This window comes from Trifolium pratense, linkage group LG1, assembly GCF_020283565.1.
Source record: "Trifolium pratense cultivar HEN17-A07 linkage group LG1, ARS_RC_1.1, whole genome shotgun sequence".
In the NCBI taxonomy this organism is placed as follows: domain Eukaryota; kingdom Viridiplantae; phylum Streptophyta; class Magnoliopsida; order Fabales; family Fabaceae; genus Trifolium; species Trifolium pratense.
Window position 1 is genome coordinate 29,559,550 of NC_060059.1, and position 23,936 is coordinate 29,583,485.

The 23,936-nt window shown below is 33.2% G+C and overlaps 3 protein-coding genes across 3 annotated transcripts; 1 reads left to right on the plus strand and 2 right to left on the minus strand.

Annotated features, from left to right (window-relative positions):
- Window positions 1–917: 917 nt before the first annotated feature.
- Window positions 918–5,269, plus strand: LOC123900134. The gene is made up of 7 exons (XM_045951492.1): window positions 918–1,126; window positions 1,248–1,320; window positions 1,670–3,107; window positions 3,193–3,637; window positions 4,136–4,237; window positions 4,337–4,819; window positions 4,896–5,269. The coding sequence occupies exons 3-6, from the start codon at window positions 2,515–2,517 to the stop codon at window positions 4,808–4,810; spliced, it is 1,614 nt and encodes a 537-aa protein (XP_045807448.1). The 5' UTR covers window positions 918–1,126; window positions 1,248–1,320; window positions 1,670–2,514; the 3' UTR covers window positions 4,811–4,819; window positions 4,896–5,269.
- Window positions 5,270–8,406: 3,137 nt separating this feature from the next.
- Window positions 8,407–10,981, minus strand: LOC123900273 (B3 domain-containing protein REM20-like). Its single transcript, XM_045951504.1, has 6 exons — window positions 10,829–10,981; window positions 9,980–10,062; window positions 9,395–9,839; window positions 9,190–9,314; window positions 8,968–9,045; window positions 8,407–8,846 (listed from the first exon to the last, which is right to left on the minus strand). The coding sequence occupies exons 2-6, from the start codon at window positions 10,049–10,051 to the stop codon at window positions 8,607–8,609; spliced, it is 960 nt and encodes a 319-aa protein (XP_045807460.1). The 5' UTR covers window positions 10,052–10,062; window positions 10,829–10,981; the 3' UTR covers window positions 8,407–8,606.
- Window positions 10,982–16,032: 5,051 nt separating this feature from the next.
- On the minus strand, window positions 16,033–18,119 carry LOC123900433 (alpha-1,6-mannosyl-glycoprotein 2-beta-N-acetylglucosaminyltransferase). The gene has a single exon (XM_045951514.1). It carries the CDS (start codon window positions 17,643–17,645, stop codon window positions 16,338–16,340), a length of 1,308 nt encoding a protein of 435 aa, XP_045807470.1. The 5' UTR covers window positions 17,646–18,119; the 3' UTR covers window positions 16,033–16,337.
- Between the last annotated feature and the right edge of the window lie 5,817 nt (window positions 18,120–23,936).

Sequence of the window (23,936 nt, forward strand, 5' to 3'; positions counted from 1 at the left end):
AAAATTACTTTTAACTTTTTTTTTTTATAAAAAAGTACTTTATGATTAAAGTTATTAGTTTTAAAGTTATTATTTCTAAATTTATGATTAAGATAGCTTCTACACCTAATAAAAGATGGGCCAAACAGTACCTTAGTCCCCTTAAGCATGTGGTCAGGGGTTCAATTCTCTTCTCATGCGTATTGATAAAATTCGGTTGGGAGGGGAGAACCCACCTTGTGTGCCCCACACGTACCCCGACAAAGATAAATGTTAGTCATCGCTAACGACGGTAAAAAGATAGTCTGCTTAAATAAATTTGAAAAGTTAAAAACGTAAAAAAGAAAATAAATTAAATCTCTTTGATATTTTGTTGAGAGAGATATCACTACAAGAATTCCTTGCATTTCCGACAAACATTTCCTACCAAAATTGTATTGGTAGGTGAACAGTACCGATTCTGAACATTTTCTTAAGTTGCACGCCTTTTGAGGAACGTTTCCTACGACCATTTTTGTAGGAAATGTCTTTGACCGTTGAATAAACGTTTCCTACAAACATTTTCGTCGGAATTGTTTTATTATAAATAGAAATTAAAATCGAAAAACATTTCCTACCAACATTTTCGTCGGAATTGTTTTATTATAAATAGAAATTAAAATCGAAAAACATTTCCTACCAACATTTTCGTCGGAATTGTTTTATTATAAATAGAAATTAAAATCGAAAAACATTTCCTACCAACATTTCGTCGGAAATGTTTTATTTTAAAAAGAAATTAAATTGGCAGAACATTTCCTACCAACATTTCGTCGGAAATGTTTTATTTTAAAAAAAAATTAAATTGGCAGAACATTTCCTACCAACATTTCGTCGGAAATGTTTTATTTTAAAATAAAAAAAAGTTCCAACGTAACACAATCATCATCAATGATGCTCCAACCACCCTTTACCAATAATATTGAATGAATTGTGCAACGGGAGAGTACAGTACAGCATTTCTTTCTTCTTCACCAAATTTCAACAAACACACCATTTCTTTCTTCTTCACTTCCATCTCATATTTTTTTCTTTAAATTTTATATCCATCTACTATTCTCTAATTTTGTGTGCACCGACATCTATTTTGCAATGAGATTATTATACGGTTCGTTTTGTCTTTTTTTTGGTACATGTTTTGTCAATTTATTTTATTTACATAGTTAGTTATTATATAATGTTGTATATTATTTTTATTAATCTTAATTTAATTTATTCTTTTTTTGTAGTGTGATTGTTGTTGTGTTGCTGCTGTTGTTGTTGCTTTTTGTGGCTTTTTGTCATCATATTACATTATTTGAGGTTAGTTTGTCTAATTTATTTGAAATTGTTAGGATAAAAAAAATATTATCATTATTCATAAAAATATTAGTTGATAAAGAAGTGGAGTTAAAAAAAATTAATATAAATGTTTTTTTATTATAAAAAATTAATATAAATGTTATTATACTATATATAGTTTTGGATAAAAAAAAAATATTAGTGAGAGATGATATACGCAGGAGATGTTTAGTAAAAAAAATTATGATTATTAAAAAATATTAGTTTTGGATAAAAAAAAATATTAGTAAAAAATATCATCATTATTGTTTGATGTTTAGTAAAAAATATTATCATTATTGTTTTGAATTAATGTCAATGATATACGCAGGAGATTGATCAATATATGTCTCATCGGAGTTGGATGTATGATAGAAAATATCCGGGTGGTAGGATAGTTAAAGCGCGTTTTAAGGATGGAGTTGAAGAATTTGTTACTTACGCGATGTCGCAAGATATTGTTAAAAGTGAGGGAGGGATAAGATGTCCGTGTATTAAATGTATGTGTGGGTCGATTGAGAGCGCAGAAAATGTCAAAGCTCATTTAGAGAAGGTCGGCTTTATGAATGATTATTATGTGTGGAAACATCATGGTGAACGAGAGCCGATGAATATTAATATTGAGTTTGATGTTAATACGGACGTGTCGAGTAGTGGAGCGCAAGCGGAGTGTGGAAATTTTGGTCGGATGCAAGAAATGGTCGGTGACGCTCTCGGGGTGAACATGTCCTACGAAGGGGGAGGCCAAGAGGAAATAATCCCGAACAACAAAGCACTGAAGTTTTATGCAATGATGGAGGAAGTAAACAAACCGTTGTATGAAGGGGCGTCTGACTCGAAGTTATCCATGTGTGTGAGACTCTTAGCTGCCAAGTCAAATTGGAATGTACCGGAAGATTGCTTGGAGTTCTTCTCAAAAATGATGTTGGATGCGACTCCTGTAAAAGACAACATGCCGACAAGTTATTACGATGCGAGTAGGTTGGTGTCGAAGTTAGGGTTGCAAGTTAAAAAGATTGATTGTTGTGTTAATGGGTGCATGTTGTTTTATGACAATGAGTTCGGTACAAATGATGGCGCGTTGGAGGAGTGTAAATTTTGCAATGCACCGAGGTATCAAGTCCGCAACAGTGACATTCATCGCAAACAAAAAAAGGTCTCAGTCATCTTGACCCAATGGCCTTGTATAATCGTCGAAATCAGTCGGCAGTTATCATGGAGCCCGGTTCCATATTAAGGCCACCTACATTTCATTCATATGCACGGGAGCCTAGTTCCACTACATTTCGGCCGGCTACATTTAATCCACCATACCAGCTTACATTTCAGTCCCATGTACAAGAGCCTGGTTGCACTCCACCGGCATTACAATCTACTACATTTCGGCCGACTACATTTCGGCCATATGCACAAGACCCTATGTTTCAGAACCACACTAGTTTTTTGGATTTCCTAGGAACATTTGGGCCCCCGCAACAACAACACCAACAACAGCCACAACAATCCTTGCCACAACCATCCACACAACAACAATCCTCGACACAACAATCATCGCCACAACAATCATCGCCACAACAATCCACGCAACAACAATCCTCGACACAACAATCCACACAACAACAATCCACGCCACAACAATCCACCCAACAATCCACGCCACAAGATCAAGAAGAGGAACAATATCACACCGTGCATCGTTCACGACGAAAATTCAATTCAGAAGTTAAATACTTGGGCAAAAAAATCTTAATCTACCCTGTGGGTAATGGGTAAGTATTAAAAAAATTGCTACGCACTTTGATTTATTTATTTTCTTTAAAAATGCATAGTTTAATTAACAATTTAAATGTTTAGGTTGGAGCCATGTACGGAGGTGGCTTTTTATATAACCAAAGCTATCAAAGCCGTCTACAAAGATTTTTATCCCACCTTTGCAGCTTTGATTAAAGCACAAGGGGTCAAAGAGGAAATGTTTGAGGTGCTTTCAAACAATTGCACGTGGGAGCCTCATCATCGTGAAGATGTTGAAAACAATTTTTATTTTACAGCCGGTGAACGATTGAAGGACATGTTGTTTGATGCAAGAGAGAATTACAAAGTAAAGCATGATCCCCCGGAGCATCCATATCGGCCTAATTGGATTGGAGAAGAAGCTTGGCAAAAACTGTTGTTTTATTGGGAAAATGACCCAACTTTTAAAAAACGCTCCCAGGCAAACAAAGGTAACAGAAACTCAAGCAAAGGGGGCAATTTGCATACTCAGGGATCTGTCAGCGTCTATTGTCATGCTCAACAACTGGTAAAAATATATTTAATTTGTATATTTTTTGAAATATATGTAGATTTATGTCGCTATGTAGATCTGTCAGCGTCTTATATGTTTTTAGTTCTATAAAATTGTTTAATTCCAAGCTCTATTGTTACTTAGCTTACAAAGGTTGATTACTGCCACACTTATGTTGTTAGCTTACAAAATGATGTTGTTATTACTGTCTGGACTGTGGTTTTCGACTGGCTGCAGCTACCGTTTATTGTCTGCTATTCATGTTATTTTATTAGGCCTGTTTGTCTGCTTTTGCAGCAGCAACTCTGCTTTTGCAGCAGCAACTCTGCTTTTGCAGCAGCAACTCAGTCTGCTTTTGGACTGAGTTTTTGTTTTGATTATTCAGTAGTTTTCCCGTGTGTTTGGCTCTATTTGTACCGTTTTCTTTCCTTGTTTTTGTGCTGGATCTTCTTGTATCCAATAATATGCTAGTACTCCTTATAATTGATTATTTTGTTGTGTGTGTAAAACTAGATAAAAGAGAAGGGTTCCAATGTAGACATCCCTGACATCCACAAAGATACTCACACAAAGAGCACGGGTGCCTATGTGGATCAGCGGTCTGAGACTACTCAGGTGAACTTGTAATTTGATATTTTTTTGAATTATTTTCTAATAGTTTTATGCATTAATTTTTATTTGACTTTATTAATTATTTATTATGTATGTATGCAGAAGTTATATGATGACTACATTGAGAAATTTCTGGAAAAACATACCGAGTATTCCAACCGTGATGAAATACCCGGCATCATCCGACGAGATATTTGGCAGGAGGTATCTGGACCCGGGACGAAGAAGACCAAATATGGTTTTGGGAAGTTAGCCCCCAACGTGAGACATGAAAACCTTATCCATATTCCTACACCTGAAGAAAGGTCTCGTCTTGTACCACTGCCCCCTGCGGCGCAAGCAGAAATTCGAAGATTGACTCAGGAGTTGCAGGCACAAAGAGAGGAGCTAAATAGGCGGGCCCAACAAGATGAAGAGAGGCATCAAATGATGCAGCAAATGATGGAGGAGCAAAGAAGAGAAATGAGCGCGTTAAAGGAAATGTTAGCTTCTTCGTCCAGGAATGCTCCAATTGACGAAACTAATCCTCACGAGGACTCAACTAATTCTAATAATGGGGACACAGACGCAAATTAGATAACAAAGGTATTACTCTTGATTTTTTAAGCTTACTCTTTTTGCCTCCCATATCTCATTTTCTCTCTTTTTATTGATGTTGCAGCAACTCTGTACAGTTTAGGGACTGATTTTGCGTAACTCGGATGGCGAAACAGTCTGAAGTGCATGCAAAAGAGAAGACTTTATGTTGATCTGCTTATGGCTGAAGCGCTGGGGTTTTGTTGGCTGAAGCACTAAAGACTTTCTATTCATTTTGATGCTGCTAATGTGGTAAACTGTATTTATAGAAATTCTAGCTTTGCTGCTATTAATTTAATTGTCAAGGATTGTAGGAAGTTAATGACTAGGTTGACAAATGTATATGTTTTGTTTGTTGGTAGAACACAAATTCTGGTGCTCACAATATGGCCTCTTTGACTAGTATTATAGGTAATAGAATTTGGGTAATAGTATTATGGGTACAATTTGGCCTCTTTCTGTTTCTATAGTTGTTTGCTGTTCCGTGTAACATTAATGGCTGTGTTTCAGCTTGTTCTTAATGAATTATGTTTAACCTCAAAAAAATGTTGTGTATCATATTGCTACTTTGGTATATTGCTACTTTGGTTGATTATATTGTTTTGGGATGCAATGGTTTTGTAATTGGCTTAATAATGAATTATGTGAGGGTATAAAATAAATGAATTTTCAGGTTTAAAGGGATTGTGGATATTTTTGACGAGGTAAAAGTTATCTCGTGGAAGTGGAGTGTGGAGAGCCCGGTATTTGTTTCAATAGTGGTTAGTGTTTCAGTTTTGGAGTGGGGCGCTGTTTTTGCTTTCCGTGTTTCCGTGTTTCTGTTTTTTAGTTCCTTTGCTGGGCTGTTTGTTTCTCTTTTTTTCTGGTTTGGCAGGCTGCCTCCCTTTTGGTTTTGAGGTGGGTGCTTTAGTTCTCCTTAAGGTGAAGCCCCTCCTCTGCTTGTACTTCTTGCTTGTTCTCTTTAGTTCTCCTTTAGTTCCTCCTGATGTATCTGTTAGTAATTGGAATTGGAGTTAGTTTTCAGCAGAGAAAATCTGAGTTTGTAATTGGCTGCCCTCATGAGTTAATTTTTAGGTATTGTGCAAAGGCTTAATTTTTAGTTTCTTTGTAATTTGACTTGTTGTGTAGTGGATTTTGCACACCTTGTGCTCAATTCACTCCTTATGTAGACCTTTGTAATTAATTTGATACCTTGTGTAGTGGATTTATACAAAATGAAATTTTGGGCGCCAAAATATTTCTTAATGAAGCAGAGCGAAAGTTCGAATTTTCAGTTTTTGAAAATTTGTATTTTTGGAGCCAAATTTGAATTTATTTGGCGCAAAATTCAAATTTAGTTTTGGTGCAGTTTTTAAAACCTAATTTTAATTCAATTTAAAAAAAGCTGAAGCTATTTTTTTTTTAAATATTAAATACAGTACCTACCAGATTTTTGTAGGTAATGTTCTGACTGAAAAGTTCCAACCGAAATACATTTCCTACCAAATTTTTGTAGGTAATGTTCTGACAAAAGTGGTCCCCTTGCCCAAATACATTTCCTACCAAATTTCGTAGGTAATGTTCTGACGGAAAGTGGTCCCCTGACACAAATACATTTCCTACAAAGTTCGTAGGAAATGTTGTCGGAATAGTCAGCTTTTTCCCTACAAATATGTTGGTAGGAAATGTCGTCGGAAATGCTACAATTCCTACGAAAATTGGCACTATTCCCACAAAAATTTTTGTAGGAAAGGCAGAGGATTCTTGTAGTGTATATGCTAAATGGAAAGAAGATATTTGTTGTGATATCTATACCAATTTATTTTTTTTTTAAGACGACTATACCAATTAAATCTTCATTTAAAAAATAGAATAAACGGTGAAATCGACATATGGCATAAAAAAGTAAAAAACCTTACTTTTTTTTTATCCGACAAAAGTACGAAATTCCGAGAATAAGAGTTTTGTGTTCGTCCAAACCTTACTTTATATATATAAAGAAAAGAATAAAAATAACAACTAACAAAGATATGTATTGATTTAATTTATTTATTTTTTTTATGATTAATTACATTACATAAAAACGAGTCCATCCCACAAATAAAGGATATAAAACTAACAACTAACTAAGATAATTTAGTCAAAAAAACTAACTAAGATAATGTATTAATTTAAATTATTTTTTATGAGAAGATATTTGATATATGTTACCTAAAAAAGATAAGAAATATGATACTAAAACACACATAGTGTTACTATATATAATAAGTAAAGTGAGGAGGGTTGTTAACTCACACTTGCAAGTTGCAACCCTAATCATATTCATTCACACTCTCTATACATTGCTTGAGAAACAAGAAACTAATAAACGAACTTTGTTTCATGTCCTCTGATTACTCAATCATGGGTCTACACCTAATAACACCTGGTTCTTGCTCGTGTACAACACAACAACAACACTCCAAGCTCTACAATGACGATGTTGTTGGGACAAATTGGGATGTTTGTGATTATGATCTTCCATTGAAGAAGAGAAAGATCAAGAAGGAAAAGAGTGATCTTGGTAACCACACCAAGAATGATGATGCTGATGAAAGAAATTGGGATGACTGGGAATATCATCTTCCAATAAAGAAGAGAAAGATCAAGGGAAGAATTTGGAGCTATTGCGAATATGATCTTCCATTGAAAAAGAGAAAGATCAACAGGGAAAAGAGTGATCTCGGCTACAACAACAACGACAACGTTTCTTTTCTCTTTTCTTCCATTGAAAACAATGTTTCTTCGTCTACCAGCCATGAAGACACAAAAATCGCCAACAAACAAGAAACTAAGAAGTCGGGTAATGCTGATGATGAATGGGAGATCAAGAAGGTGCTTGAAAAGAGCGATGTTTGTCGCACTTTGAGTAGGCTTATGTTGAAGAAAGAATTGACTCAAGAGTTTGTGATTCCGGTGGTGTTGGGTGGTGCTAAAGCTGCTGAGAAAAAAGGAGTGGAAGTTCAAGTATGGGACGTTGACACAAAGTCTCTTCATTCTCTCGTTTTCAAGATATGGACTTCCGCACAAAGCCACGTTTTCAATAAGAGATGGGTCAAAGATTTTGTTCATAGAAGGGAATTAAAGAAAGGAGATCAAATTGGCTTACATTGGGATAAAGATAACGGACGCTTTAACTTTTCCGTAATTAGTTTATAATTTTTCGTTGTGTAGAACTACCGATCATTTTCTTGTGTAGTCTTTTGATACGTGAAAAGCATATTGTGTTTGCCAAATATATGACATATATATATATTAGATTTTCGTTGTTTTATTTGATGTGGAAGTCGTTTATCCTTCATTGATTATAGATTTATTTTATTCTATGATGTCCTATATAAATATGAATTATTTAGAAAATTATAATTTAACTATAGCAAAAATCAAAACAAATAGTATTCAAATGAAAAATATGCCCATATAGATCTAGCTCCAAAATCAAGATTGAAATTGAAACCTAATCTAATATAATTCAACAATAAGATAAGAGACATATCAAATTTCAAAAGCAAATTTCCTCCTAAATTGTCACAAAGATGTAAGAGATATATGGAAGTTGTGTATAGAGCATAGAGGATGAACTTATACATAATAAATCATTTATAGAGCTGCAAACATTTATCACATCATATAGAAATCAAACCAAAGTTCTGGAATACACAACTTTATACATCTCATAATCAATCTTGATCTACCATAATTAAGAGTACATATAAATAAAATGCAGAATACATAATTAAGAATCACTCACTAGTGTTGTTTCCCCCTTGGTTCATTCCTACTCAACATTAACAATGTGTACCATTAACATTTCAATTGTTCCGTCTTCACGCAACACAATTTCGCATAAGCATCGATCATTTTCTGTGATATTGCTCATTGTGCAAAAATCTGCCCATCCTTTAACATATACTCGACCGTCACTCCAATTACATATTTCTCCTCTCTTTTCGATATGTGTTGCGCTCATTTGTGGCAACACATGATGATAGGCTGCTATTTCATTTGCTTGAACATCCTGTGATAATAAAAACAACGTACGCTACATATCAATAATAGCGGACATGACTTCATAACTGTGAAAAATGCAAGGTACAAGACTTGAGGGATAAGTCTCTGCAGTTTTGCGCAGAAGATACCTTGCAGTGGCAACATACAAGGTTGATATGCTTTGAAAAGCAAAAGCAGAAATCCTTAATAACACTTTTTGGAAAATGCTGCAAAAGCCAAGAAATAAGAATAATTTATCCAACCTAGGCTTAAGCAAATGAATTAATTACTCATCTAACAATGCTCACAAGTTAAAAAGAACAATGCGTATATAGATTATAAACATATATGACAAAGAATTAGAATTGTACCAATTGATTGGGTCTGTAAAGCTGATGTTTTGCAAAGAAGAATGGACTTCCCTCCCGAATATACATTTTAGCGTCAATTTCATCATCTTCGAGTTTTGGAACTGCAGAACTGCTCCCAATGCTCCCTAAACAAAATTAAATCATCAGGTAAATACTGATCATTAAAGTAATATTTCTTTTTCCTGAGTATGATATCGAAACTTACGGTCTTTGTAGGTTCTACAATGTTGATGTTCACTTCTACCAAATCCTTTGTACGCTTCTTCATCATCGTCTTCTTCTTCCTTTGCCATCATATTATCATCATCATCTTCGTTGGTGTCATCGTCATCCAGCTCAACCTCCTCCCGATCCTCCATCATATTATTCTCTTCCTCCACATCCATTTCCTTTATCTTTTCACACATTGATGATAGTTCAAAGATTTTGAACTTGAATACATTATTTTCAATATGTGTAAAAACAAGGAAGTCGTTCTCCTCTAAAGAATTATCTTCTCCAAATCGCTTCCAACCATCATCAAAATAAAGTTTTCGGCCAATAGGACGTACTTTGACATGCCAATCTCTTCCTCTACGATCTCTGAGGATAAAATACGGCATTACCCTTCTTTTTAAACGCACTAGCTTCGCAAAAGCAATTGGGATAAGCTGCAATTAATTAATAAAATGATGAAGATCAATTTACTTACGAGTTAATAACATGTTATTTTCAATAATAAGAAAATACAATTATGTAAATATGACACAAATGCATATTGGAGGAAGATTATTCAAGAATAAGAAAATACCATTCTCTCAGTGTGCTTTTCAGTAAGAAAGACTATGAAAAAGTCAGGGAACTCCTTGGTAGTGTTAGTCATAATTTGGTTATCTGAAAAATGCCAATATTCAAATTATTAGATAGCAAAAGTGTCCAAATTATTGGAAAAACAAATGTACAAAAAATGGCTCAAATTAGTTGAATATATATAAAATTCATTGGACTATTTATGATAAAAGAATGTTGGGTTTCAACTTTCAAGTGTGAGTGGTTAAGTCTCACATCGACTATGTATGGAAAAAATGTTGGATTTATAAAAGAGGTGACCCATTAACCTAATGCCTTAAGGTTTTGGTGGAGATGTGGCGTCTCCCTCTCTTGTGGTCCAGGAGTATTGGGCCATTGTTTCTTTGGAGCTCCCCTTGGACTCCCCAACACATACATTATATGTTTTTTACAAAATCCAGAGGTTATATATACAAAGTTGTCAAACTCAAAATTCTACATATGATAAAACTACATAAATGATCAAATCACACATAATTTGCAAAAAATAAATAAAAATTTTACATTTCATAAACATTTTTACTTCTTCCTAAACCCTTCATTAAGTTTAAAAATACCAATTTAAGTTAGTTAATATTTTCTTATCAAAAAGTTGGTAAATATTTTCTATTAAATGGATCTATTGAAACAAGTAGAAAAAAGATTCACTCAAAAAAAATATTAAATTGGAGATTTTTAACATTTTATTTTATGTGTTGAAGTGAGAAAGGAAAGAACAAAAGATTTGTCTTTTGTAGTAACAGAGGAAACAGAGAAGAAACATTACCAACAAGTAGTAAAAAACAGAGAGAAGAGAGTTTGTTTTACTCACAAGGGATCGATGAACTGCCGTTCTCGTCGCTGCCTCACCGGAGATTGAAGTAGACTTGTTGTGGGAAGGAAAAGAAGAGCTTTAGAAAGTTGCAAAGAATGGATGATTCATAACACTTACTATTATCTTTAAGATCAAAATTTCATTATTCATATTCTTGTTCCTTAATTATTACTATCTTTATTGAAAAAAGATAGTGGCTGTCCATTTATATTTCCACATTTTCCCACAGTACTTTTATTATTGTTCTTTCTGTTTTGGGAAAGTTATTATGACTTATGAGTTTGAAATAGACATTGTAGTAAGGATAGTGTAGTGTAGACATGCAGCAACACTAAGAATGCGTTTAATTTGCTAAAAAACAGAGGACTGGACAGGACAACTTTTGTTGTACTCTGTTTGATTTGAAATTGGTTATGGGACTGGACAAATTAGGTAACAAGAGACAGAACAAAAACAAGATTTTTTGTCCCTCACCAAACCACGGGACAACTTTTTGTCCACAGTACAACTATAAAAAATACGAAAATACTCATTTTATTTCCGAATATAAAAATATTAACGTCCTATATCTTTCCGGTACAGGTTTGTCCTGTCCTGTATTATCTTGTTTTGTCATGTACTGTTCTGTCCAGTTCTTACTGTTTTACGAATCAAACGCACGTCTCGGTAGTCAACAAAGGAAGGTGAGTTTGTTAACATCATTTGTTTCTTTTTATACAAACATGTCATTGATGTTTATTTATTGAGATTGTGACATTCATTTGTTATAGGCTTTTGATAAAATAACCCTTCTTTTTTATCAAAAAATATAAAAAATAACCCTTCTTTTTTTTTTTTTTTGAACAACCAAAATGAGCTATGCATATATAGGAAAAAATAATCTCCTCAGCACAAGGCGTACCAAGGGAGACTAGAAAGTTACAAGAGAGTGCAGAATACAAATAAACAAAACCATAAAACTATACAAAGCTCAAACAAAGCATAGGACTAGACCACCGCATATGGCAGGTCAAAGATAAAGTGATACTCGTCGCTTTCAACCACCTATAAGAGAAAGACTTGATCTTGTCCAACATCTGATGTACTGAATTTGCCGAGTCTCTAAACAATCTATGGTTTCGTTCAATCCACACAACTCACACGCAAGCAAGCCATAAAATAACCCTTTGTATTTTATGACTCTTTTTCGATTTAAGTAGTCACTTGTTAGAAGCTGATATTATAAGGATTGAGATAAGATCTGTCGGTTGATTCTGGTGTAATTTTTTTTGTCAATTTAGACTCTCTTTATAATTAAAATAATAAACCATTGACCAATTGTTAGTTGGTTCAGTGGTGATTGACGTTGAACTTGGTAGGGAGGACCACGGTTCGCGAGGGGGCTGAAACCACTTGATGTCAGAACTGTCCCCGAACCAGATTAAACTGGAAGCGAAAGCAAAAAAAAATAATAAACCATTGTATTTTTTGTGACTTAATTAAAAAATAACCTCAATTTGGTCCTTGCGAACTTAATTAACTCAACGTTATGTATATTTGAGAAAAGATTCTCCTCCGTCCACTTTATGTCCGGGGAAATTTAATGTTCCTTTTCTTTTTGGCATGTAGATTAAGGCAAAAAAAAAAACAATGTAGGGCTCGAATTTTTACCAGAACCTCTCCTGTAAATATTACATGAGAGAGGATTCATACTTTGTATATTTAAGCAAAAATTGTTTCATTAACTTAAGTTTTGGATTTCGTCCTTTGTATATTTTTTCAAGTATGTCATTTTTTATTTTTTTCGTCAAGTATGTCATTTAAATATGGAAAATGTTAAACAGTGCTTTTTAAGTATTTAATATAAAAAGCGTATGTAATATATTAAATTTTTTTTTTTTGCAAAAAAAAGTATTCAATATATTACATTATTGGATTCATTTAAGAATCAATTTAGTGTTGGAGTTGATTGGAACCTAACATATTTGAACATGTTCCGCGTTGTCCATGATGGTAAAGGAAAAGGTAGGTTAAGAATATAAATATTCACTCAAGTTATTCAATATAGATGTACTAATGAGAAATTCCTTAAAAAAAATTACTAGTCGAAAATACTTTAATTTTGTATTTGACTTTTTTCTTTCCTTATACTTTTTTCTTTTTCTTATACAATTTTAAAAAAATAGATTTTAAACATAAGATGTAACAAAACAAAATATATTATATATTTAGTTTGTTGAGATATTTATACTACATAAATTTGAAAAGATAAAAACATAAAAAAGAAAATAAATTAAATCTCTTTGATAGTTTGTTGAGAGATATATGTATATGTTAAATAGAAAGAAAATAATGTGTTTGATAAAAAGAAATAAATATTTGTTGTGATATCTATACCAAATTAAATCCATTTAAAAAATCAATAAAAATTTTGAGAGTAAAAGTGAAGTCGACATATGGCCTTACTATTGATGATTACATAAAAACGAATCCATCCCATAAAGGAAGGAACAAAAATAACAACTAACAAAGATATGTATTAATATATTTTTTTTCGATAAAATTAATTTAATTTTTTTTATGATTATTTACATTACATAAAAACTAGTCCATCCCATAAAGAAAGGAACAAAACTAACAAACTAACTAAGATAATGTATTAATTTTATAAATAAAAAAAATAAAAAATGAGAAGATATATGATATAAGTTACCTAAAACACATAGTGTTACTATATATAATAAGTAAAGTGAGGAGGGTTGTTAACTCACACTTGCAAGTTGCAACCCTAATCATATTCATTCACACTCTCTATACATTGCTTGAGAAACAAGAAACTAATAAACGAACTTTGTTTCATGTCCTCTGATTACTCAATCATGGCTCACTATAAGTCTTGTTCATGTGTGACTGATGATGTTTGTCACCTAATAACACCTAGTTCTTGCTCATGTACAACACATTGGGATGTTTGTGATTATGATCTGCCATTGAAGAAGAGAAAGATAAAGAAGGAAAAGAGTGATCTTGGCAACCACACCAAGAATGATGATGCTGATGAAAGAAATTGGGATGACTGGGAATATCATCTTCCAATAAAGAAGAGAACGATCAAGTGGAGAAATTGGGATTATTGTGAAGATGATCTTCCATTGAAGATGAAAAAGATCAATATGGAAAAGAGTGATCTTAGCTACAACAACAACGTCTCTCTTCTCTCGTCTTCTATTGAAAACAATGTTTCTTCGACCAGCCATGACAACACAAAAATCGACAACAAACAAGAAACTAAGAACAGTAATAAGAAGACATGCAATGTTGATGATGAATGGGAGATCAAGAAGGTGCTTGAAAAGAGCGATGTTTCTAGCGCTTTGAGTAGGCTTTTGTTGAAGAAAGAATTGACTCAAGAGTTTGTGATTCCGATGGTGTTGGGTGGTGCTAAAGCGGCTGAGCAAAAAGGAGTTGAAGTTCAAGTATGGGACGTTGACACAAAGTCTCTTCATTCTCTCGTTTTCAAGATATGGACTTCCGCACAAAGCCATGTTTTGACTAAAAGATGGGTCAAAGATTTTGTTGTTAGAAGGAAATTAAAGAAAGGAGATCAAATTGGCCTGCATTGGGATCAAGATAATGGACGCTTTAATTTCTCCGTGATTTAGTTTATAATTTTTTTCTTGGTGGTTGTCGTCAAATATTTTTGAGTCAAAAATATATTAGAGTAGAACTGAGAACTGATCATTTACTTGTGTAGTCTTTTGATAATATGTACAATGCATATAGTTTTTTTGCCAAAAATATGACATGTATATTAGATTCTTGGTGTTTTATTTTTATGTGGAATTCCTTTGTTTATTGATTTATTTTGTTTAGACTCATTGAACAATCTTGACATTTCAGGAAACAGTGTTATATATGGTGAAATTTCTAATTGTTGTTAGAGTGCTACTTATGGACTCAATAGATTAATTTCTCATCAGAGATATCATCAGGTTTTATTTCAAACTCTTTCGCTAATCTTCTTGTGTTGAAATGATTCCATTTCCCATTGTTTTTGAGAAATTTACAGCATTTGAGAATGGGATTATTTTGAATATGTTATGAACAAGAGACAAGAGGTCATAGAAATCATAAAAGGAAAAGAACTTGATTGTACCAGAAATCATGGACTTGTGTAATAACAAATTGAGTGGATATATTCTTGAAGGGGAAAGTCCTTAAAGCTTTGTTTTGGGAGGGAGTGTTTTAGAGGCGGTGAAGCGAGATCAAAGGTCTATGATAAGCTCAGCTCCCATCATAGGAGAATTTCTTTATAAACCCTCAAAGACCCTCTCCCGATGCTTAATTTTGTAGTTCCCGTAAATCAGGAGATTAATGTCCCTTCCAAACAAGGTCAGGGATTATGGATTATCTGCTTTTTCGTCGTAACTCCCAAACATAGACTAAAAGGATACCATAGGAGACATGCAGTCACAAAGATCTTTTGACGTATGTCATGAGTCATGACAAACTTTAAGGAACAATTCTAAATAACATTGCAAAACAGTTTACCAAGGTCAAAGAAAAGATTCAAGGGAAACCCTTTTGATGACTTACCTCAACTTGCAAGCTTTTTATGCCTCTTATTTAGAAGCGCATATCTGTGAAAACTAGTAATGCTTGCTACATGCTACCTATAGAATAGTAGTTGTTGCAAATCAAATGCATCCGACAAAAGCAGATGACCAAGAGCAGGGTACTGAAGTCGGTCCCAAATTATTATCATGTCATTGTTAATTCTTCCTAAGCAAACCTTATTTACTTCTCCACACACTATAATTCCTATGTTTACATAATTCTTCCTAAGTAACAGAACGGCAGTGCATGAATTTATGTCGGTTTAGGAAAGATAAAACACAAGGTCCGACTTAAGTCATCTCTGGAAGGGTTACACGGCATTTCTGCTATGCTAGTATGCTTCAAGCGGAAGGCCTAAAACAGCCTCAGTAAGAAGGTTATGGAACAAGAGAACAAACGTCGAATTATTATGGTGTTTGAGGTTTGCTGCAAAATTTGAAAACTTTTAAGTGGAATTTAACATTTGACATGTTTAACATGCTTTGCATCAAAGATTAAGGATTTACCGCAAAGTCAGAGACAGGACACGGATGCATACAAGAAAGTTACCCTCCAATTAGCATAAATAGATAACTAATTAATACCTTCAGAAAGATCCAGTGGCAGTGACTAATACATGGGAAAACCCAAAACATGAATATAGATAAAAAGTTCACATGATACAAAAGCTTCCTTCATCTGAGGAAGAACCGATATGAGTGAATATCCATTCAGTGTTACAACTAAGACATAAGATTTAGTGGTAGTTATCAAAGTAATTATGGACCCTAAAAAACTGTTTCTAAAGCTCTAATATGAATTCATGTATTGAAAGAACCTAATTTTCTCACATTGACTGAATTAAAAATAAAAAACAACTATAAATAAAGAAGAACAAAGGAAAAACAAAAAGATACTAGAAACTGAACTCTTACAAGGGAGCTGCAGTGCCTTTGGAGTGATACATGTCGGCGAAACTCAAGCATAAGTGGCGGTCTCTGTCGTCCCCCCAACCTCCCCAACCTTTAAACCCGGCTTGATAACCAGGCTGGTTTTTATGGAAATGGACATCCCAATCCGAATCAATGTTCGCAACCTTGTCATGATCTTCTACAAGAATATTCGCCATTCCGTTATCAATGCAAGCCTTATTCTCCTCTTGACCCTGATGCAAACCGCATTTCCCAAAATGAACAGCACTGGTCCTTGGGCCTCGTAACGTGTAGACAGGCCCACCGAATGAGGGATAAACAGTTGCCCACATCGTGATGTCCCAATTATATTCATCGAAGAAACAAAAATCTCTAGCCTTATTGTGTATTTTCCCCCAAACCGTTCGGTTGAATGTGTAACCTATATTTCCCATTCTCTCTGCAATTAAACTTTCCCACTCTTCGCCTCTGAATTTCACATCAGAAGGTGCTAAATTTGCAGCATAACAATCAGGACATTTTGTAGGCTTCAATGTAGTAAGAATCTGTAAATTGCGATACGCATTGGGAAATATAAAGTGGTCTTCTTCAATAAAAAGAATATGACCAGAATGTGCTCTTGTTTCGCCCAATCCATCCCATACCGTGTTCATCATCCACCACCAATGATGCTTCAACGATACAATCTTCGGCGACCGGTGGTTTCCATACTGATCAGGATTCCCCTCACAATGTTTTACTTCGGCATCATCTTTTTCCTTACAATCACCAGCCGAAACCCCAGGAAAACTATTCGGAAACAAATGAGGCGAATACGGAGCATATATCTGTTTAACTTGACAAAACCTAATACCACGAATAATCTCATTCATTTCCTCAAAGTAACCATCATGACTAACAACCAACAAAGTCTCATTAATCCCTACAACCTTCGAAAGACTCTCGACAACTACTTTAAGATACTGCGGCCGGTTATGAACATACAAAACAACAATGATAGCATCCTTAGCCAGATTCGGAAACAAATCCAAGTTTCTTGGAGGCAAATCATTTAGCTTTTCCACTTTGAGTGACAAATCACTCTGTTGTGGAAGTTTTTGAAACTTTGTAAACTTCAAATCGCGATGATAACCAGAACCATCATCATTATCATCAACACTTTCTAAATCATTAGTTTCAATAGTTGTTGTTGAATTAGTTCCAAGTAGAAATATCAATAGCAAAACCCCACATAAAGTAACAAAAACCACAGATAATAAACGGCGCAAAGCCACATCTCTAAGGCGTGGTTTCTTATAGGAAGCCATAATTAATATTTAATATACACAAAGCATAAAAAAAATACTATAAATTTTTCATCTACAAATTAAATCAAACATGAGTTTTTATACATGAAAACCTATGATGATAACCATAACCTTGATGGTGAGATTGTGGGGTTGAAGGGTTGAAGCAGAAAACAAAAACCCAGTTGTAGATTAAGCAAAAGATCGAAACTTTACACTTCCCCTTGTGTAGATGAAACTAAAGATCAAAACTTTACACTTTTAATTGAAGATGGAAGTGAAATCAGATGAAGAAATCAAATGGGGTGTGGAAAAAAGGGTTAGAACAGTGATTTGAGATGTGAGGTTTTGGTTGGTTTAAGAAAGAATCAAACGTAGAAAACACGACAATGAGAGAAAGAGAGGTTTGAACTGTCAACAGTGAAGGCAGGCAGGCAGGATTAGGAACAAACAAGGGATTTGGGGTTTGGATTGATGATTTGTGGATCCGACAAGTAATCACAGTCTATTAGTCAAGTAATTAATATTTCTATAAGATAGAGTAGTAATTAATTCACTTTCTACCTTGTTAATATAAATTTAATATCGGTTACATTGGGAAAAATTATGCATTTAATGTTGGTGTTTTTATGATTCATTAGTGGGAGACTAATCATAGGAATATTCAATGTAATCATAGGGATACTTTATGGATCTTATTAACGAGTGTACTCGATACATTCTTTAAGTACTCCATTTAAAAAAAATATTTATTCAAAAAATTAAACATTATTTTTAATGTGTTGACTTTATGTATTCCCATAAAAATTCTATAAATACTTATATTTAAGGTTTAATAAGTGTCCTGAGGGCACTGGTTAGTATTTGTCATACTTTATAATACATCAATGTATTGTGGATTTTGTTTATATTTTGTTACAGAGGAAATATAGTATTTGAACATAATTGAACAAACATCAATGTAGTAATTAATAGGCTCGATGTTTGATGTATTGTGGATTAATACATGTGGATCATATGAAGAGAAAACATCAAAGCCTTAACAAGCTCGATGCTTGGTAGATTGCGGATTGGTATGGAAGACCATACTATGTGAACTCTATTACAATATGATCATTTAGCATCTCTAGCTCAACTTTACTCCCTCCGGACACAAATATAAGAAAAAATAATCGTTTACGCGGTGTTTAAGAAATTTAGTTAAGTGTAGTTAATTTTCTTGATTTAATGCAAAACATGAGTTAAGTTTACTATATTACCCTTTGAAAAGTGATTTATGCTTTGGAAATCACATAAACTTTTGGAAAGTGAAATGATTAAATAAGGGTATATTAGGAATAATAGTATTAATTAGTTTAAAAGTAGTTGACTTTTCCTTATATTTGTGTCCAAAATTTGAAGTATTTTTTTTTTATATATATTTGTGTTCGGAGGGAGTATCATTCAAGTCATGTTGAGTTTCACCTTTATCATGTCTAACTAATCTTGATCATATATGTCACGTAAAGATTCACCTTCATCATCTCTAACTCAACTTAATCATTCATATCCTATTGAGCTCTCCCTTCAGTTTGTCTAGCTTAACTTGATCATTCAGACAGATTTTACCCATATATACCCCAATAATTATACTTCCACCTCTACTTTTTAAGTAAAATGTCTATTTTTCCCTCTTCTTTCACTTTATTCTGACAAATTTTCAAAGTTTTCTGCTACATTTTGCATAACAAACTGGAAAAATTTTCTCACATTTTCATATAGTTTCGTTGAACAATTTCATTAACTTCATCGAACCGATCCACTTTGGATAAACCCTTCATAACCACAATATAAGAATAAAAAAATTGTGAACTGTTTTATTAAGTTTTCCGGTTGTGAACTGGAAGAGTTAGAAAATGTTTTTCAAAATATTTAAGAAAAGTTTTCCTATTTGATAAGTGGAAAACATTGGAAATTTGTAAAGAAAAAGTAGGAAAAATAAAGGATTTAAGTTTATGTACGAGGATAAAATTGACTGTTCATTCAAAATATTAGGGTGAGAGTATAATTATGGGGTGTAAAGTAAACTTTTCCGCACTTTAATTTTAAGACCCGTGAAAAATCTGTTGGACCTGAAAATTCAAAGGCCTCCATTATAAGGAGCACAGTTTGCTTTTTAATTCAAACTTTGATCCCTAAATTCATGAATAAAATGGTAAATGTTCATACTTTTTGGGAAATCAACACAGAAAATGTTCCAAAATTTACTAATTGATCTTTCAAGTAATTAAATATAAACTAACGCTTGTTCACCGAAATTCAGGGTAAACACATCTTTAACTTATAAAAAAAATGTGTCAAAAAAAAAACTATTTGGATAAAAACTCCCAACTCTCAAGATAGTGGGCTATATAGAAGTTTCAAATGTTTTCTTTTAGGCCCAGAAGATCATGTTTGGACACTGGATGCCAATTAATAAGAGATGTGTTCTCTTCTGACCCCGTGTTTCTTTTATGTCTCTGAATTTTCAATTTTGCCCTTGCAAAAAACTTCGGTTTCTAAAATCTGATTTTTTTTTTGCCTTGAAAAAAATTTTGGTTTCTAAAAACCGAAATTTACTTTGAATTTGCACTAGAAAAAATTCGGTTTCTGCGAACCGAATTTTTCTGCAAGGGCAAAATTGAAATATTGGACTATAAAAAAATCACGGGAGTCGGCAGAGAAAACATCTTAATAAGAACGACATAAAGCCCACAAACTTAATTTGTGTTTAATTTTTATTGTAAAACCAATGCAAATTAATACTATTTAGTAGGTTTTTTTTTTTTCAAAAAAAAAATTTATAAAGAAGAATCTCACTTTATTTTTTGAGAAAAATTCCCTACTTCAGTAACAAATATTGACAAGAAATGACACAAATTTCTCCGATGTAAATAGGGTCTCAAGTTTGAATCAGTTTGGGCATGTAAAAACGTTAAATCTATTAAAGTCAATGTCGTAAAAGTCCCTCAATAGTCAATATATTATTTCTCGAGAAAAATCGCTCCTTCATATTAGAAACTTGTTAAAGATATGGGAGCAGTACAAAACACAAGGGATGTTTTCTCTTCAGGCCCCCTGTGTTTCTTTTATACCCCAAATATTCCAATTTTGCCCTTGGTAAAAACTTCAGTTCGCAGAAACCGAATTTTTTTTAGTACAAATTTAGAGTAAAATTCGGTTTTTATAAAGTGAAATTTGTTTTCAAGGCAAAAAAAAACTTCGATTTCTATAAACCGAAGTTTTTTGCAAGGGCAAAATTGGAAATTCAAGAAATATAAAAGAAACACGGAGGGCTCGAAGAGAAAACATCAACACAAGGGAGGTGTGCTTTGATTATCCCAACCACCGGTAATTTGATGGTGCAAGCCAACAATAAAGATATTCAAATGTAACATTGGTGCATCATTTTTCTGTCAAAAGACTAGGTTAGTATTGAACTTTTTTATTTGTGATGAGCAAGAAAGTTTTTGTCAAAACAAAATTAGATATCTATCGAATGCTTGATGAATGAAGAGGAAACTCTTGGATTAATGGTATCACCGACCATCAATATTGTAGAATGTGAACTTTGAATTGAATTATAAGAATGTATAGTGGATATTGTCATAGACTTGTCAAACTTTAGTGTCATAATTAACATGTATTTTTCCTATTATATTACTCATGAGAAGAGTTAGCCTTACTTTTGTGAAAAATGCATATTCATAAACCGGGCCAGCCTAGAGGGGGTGTATCTAGTCCTTTAGAGGGGGCCTCAAAATTTTAATTTTATAGTAGTAGGCCCATAGTTCACCACTAAAAGCAAAAACAAAACAAAAAAAAAAAGATTTACTTTCATCATCCTACCGGTTTCTTCCGTGCCCTATGTTGTAAAAAGGAGATTTTACTTAAGTAGCGGACGTTATAAAAGTAGACTATTTTTGGCGGGTGTCCGCTACTTAAGTAATAGACGAAGTGTTTTGATAAATTCGCAGGGCACGTCAGAAAGTGGGTAGAGTGACAAAAGTTAATCTCAAAAAGAAGAATGAATTTGTCCACTGAACAGTGAAAAAATGATAAAACGATATCAAAATAAGAGAAAACTAAATTCAAACTTGAATTAAAAGTTGAGTTTTACATATGATAGTATTTTAATATAGAAAGCAAAAATTAAAATATTGTACTTTTATTTATCAAATTTCATGTCATTCATTTCTCTTAAGCTATTGATTGCTGAATTATTATATAATAGATAATTTGGAGGTAGCTAGGTTCTCCATATAATTTAATTAGTTAGCTTTGGCGTATATTTGCAATTTGCAAAGCACATGGTATTCTCCATGATAAGTTATTTGTTCATTAAAACCTCATTGACCAATTTCCCTAGCTAAGGTCTCAACTTCTTGTCCTATTCCTTCTCCAAACATTCATGTGCTCACATGTGTCCCCATGTTTCACATCTTTATTTTCTCTCTCTCACTAAGGAACATTTTGACTAAATATTATATATCCTAGATATACTTTCAGTTATTATGGTTATGGTAGTTGCATTTGTATCCATATATTTCCAACATATTTTATAACATGTTTTTTATTGTAATTATATAGTAGTGGCTTTGGAAGCTCTTTTTATAATGGCCACTTGAATTACATGACTTATTTTTATATACACTTTGAAGGAGACATGGATTGGATTCAATTATTACGTGCTGCACATTGTTACTTCTAATGCGTAGAGGTTCAAACGTTGATCTATATCTACGTTCATTGAACTAACGGGTTTACTCTAGAGTCCACACATTGAGAAACTATATTTAAAGTCCAAGAAATTCAATATGAAAAGTGTTTGTCAATGTGATGAATCAATTCTTAATCCTAGAGTTTGCCCAAGAGTGACCTCTTATAACCCTAGCCTTTATGTTGGCCAAAAAAACCCTAAAACCCTGTTCAAAGCATTTGAAAATGGACTGCCTGTAAATTGGCTCGCGCACATGCGCCCAACTCAGCATTCCTGGGCCCAGCTCAGTTGGCAGAAACGAATGCATGAATATGCACCTGAATTGAGTCCAACTCAGTCAGACCTGCGCCTAGCTCAGCTTATGAAATTTTCTGATTTTTACGATTTCAAGGCATTATTCAACAAAGATTATAGTGAAAAATAAAATAAAAAATCAAGGAAAAATTGTGCATATTTTCTATCATATAACTGTGTGAACGAAATGAAAGAGAGCTCATGAAAACAAGGCTCTTTACACAATTCATAGGATCAATTCATAGGATCGTAAGATGAGAATTATTTCGATTTTATAAAATATATTGTCAAATTTTATTTATTAAATGTGAGAGACTCTTCACACATCCTTTTCACACACAAGCAGGGGCGGAGCCCTTCATGAGCTGGGCATGGTCATGGCCCGCCCCAGATTTTTTTTTTCCATAGGTGTAATATTTAACGGCGGTTATAAACCACCGCTAAATAGTCTGTGTAGTTTGTTATTTTTCGGTTTGCGGGGATTTCAAACCAGACTATCCAGAATTCTTTAACAAGTTTTCGGTTTGCGGGAGTTTCAAACCCCTGCTATTTGGATGAGAATTCTATATTATATATTAATAATTCAAATATCCTTCTTCATTTATTTTTTTAAGCATCCCTTCTAATGTTTTATTGTTTAATAATTTATAGATGTTTTAAAATATGTAATTTATTTTGTCGAAGTATTCAAGTATATTTTTTTTGGAGAAAAAAGTACTCAAATTTTTATTTAAAATAGAGTTTGTGTATAAAAATCCATGTTTGATCAATCTTTTGTTAAAAAAATTTAAATTTTTGTTGGAGAGATTCATATAATACTATAAACATAAATATAAGAACTAATTAAAAAGTATTAAGTTTACAAATATTAGACACACCCTCAATATACTACGTCTTTTTTTTAGTAATTTTTTTGTATATTCAATTTATATTTGTAGCGATCCGTCCCAATTTTTCGGGCTAGCTCCGCCACTGCACACAAGAAGAAAATAAAATACCAAACTCAATACCATCTTAAATATTTTGCAAAAAAATACCATCTTAAATATTTGAACTGGGCTATCATTACAAAATAAATTCGTAAGACTCCGCTTATAAACATTCACGGGCTTATTTCATTCAAATGAGAATCTTAATAATTAATATAATTTCTAAGCTATAATCCCATTCTGAATGAGAAATTTATCTGAGTTTGACTAGTATAATTGTCTTTTTGTTTTTCCTTTTTGTTTCTGATTACTCAAGTAAAAAGTACTAACAAATACTATATAAGTTGGGTA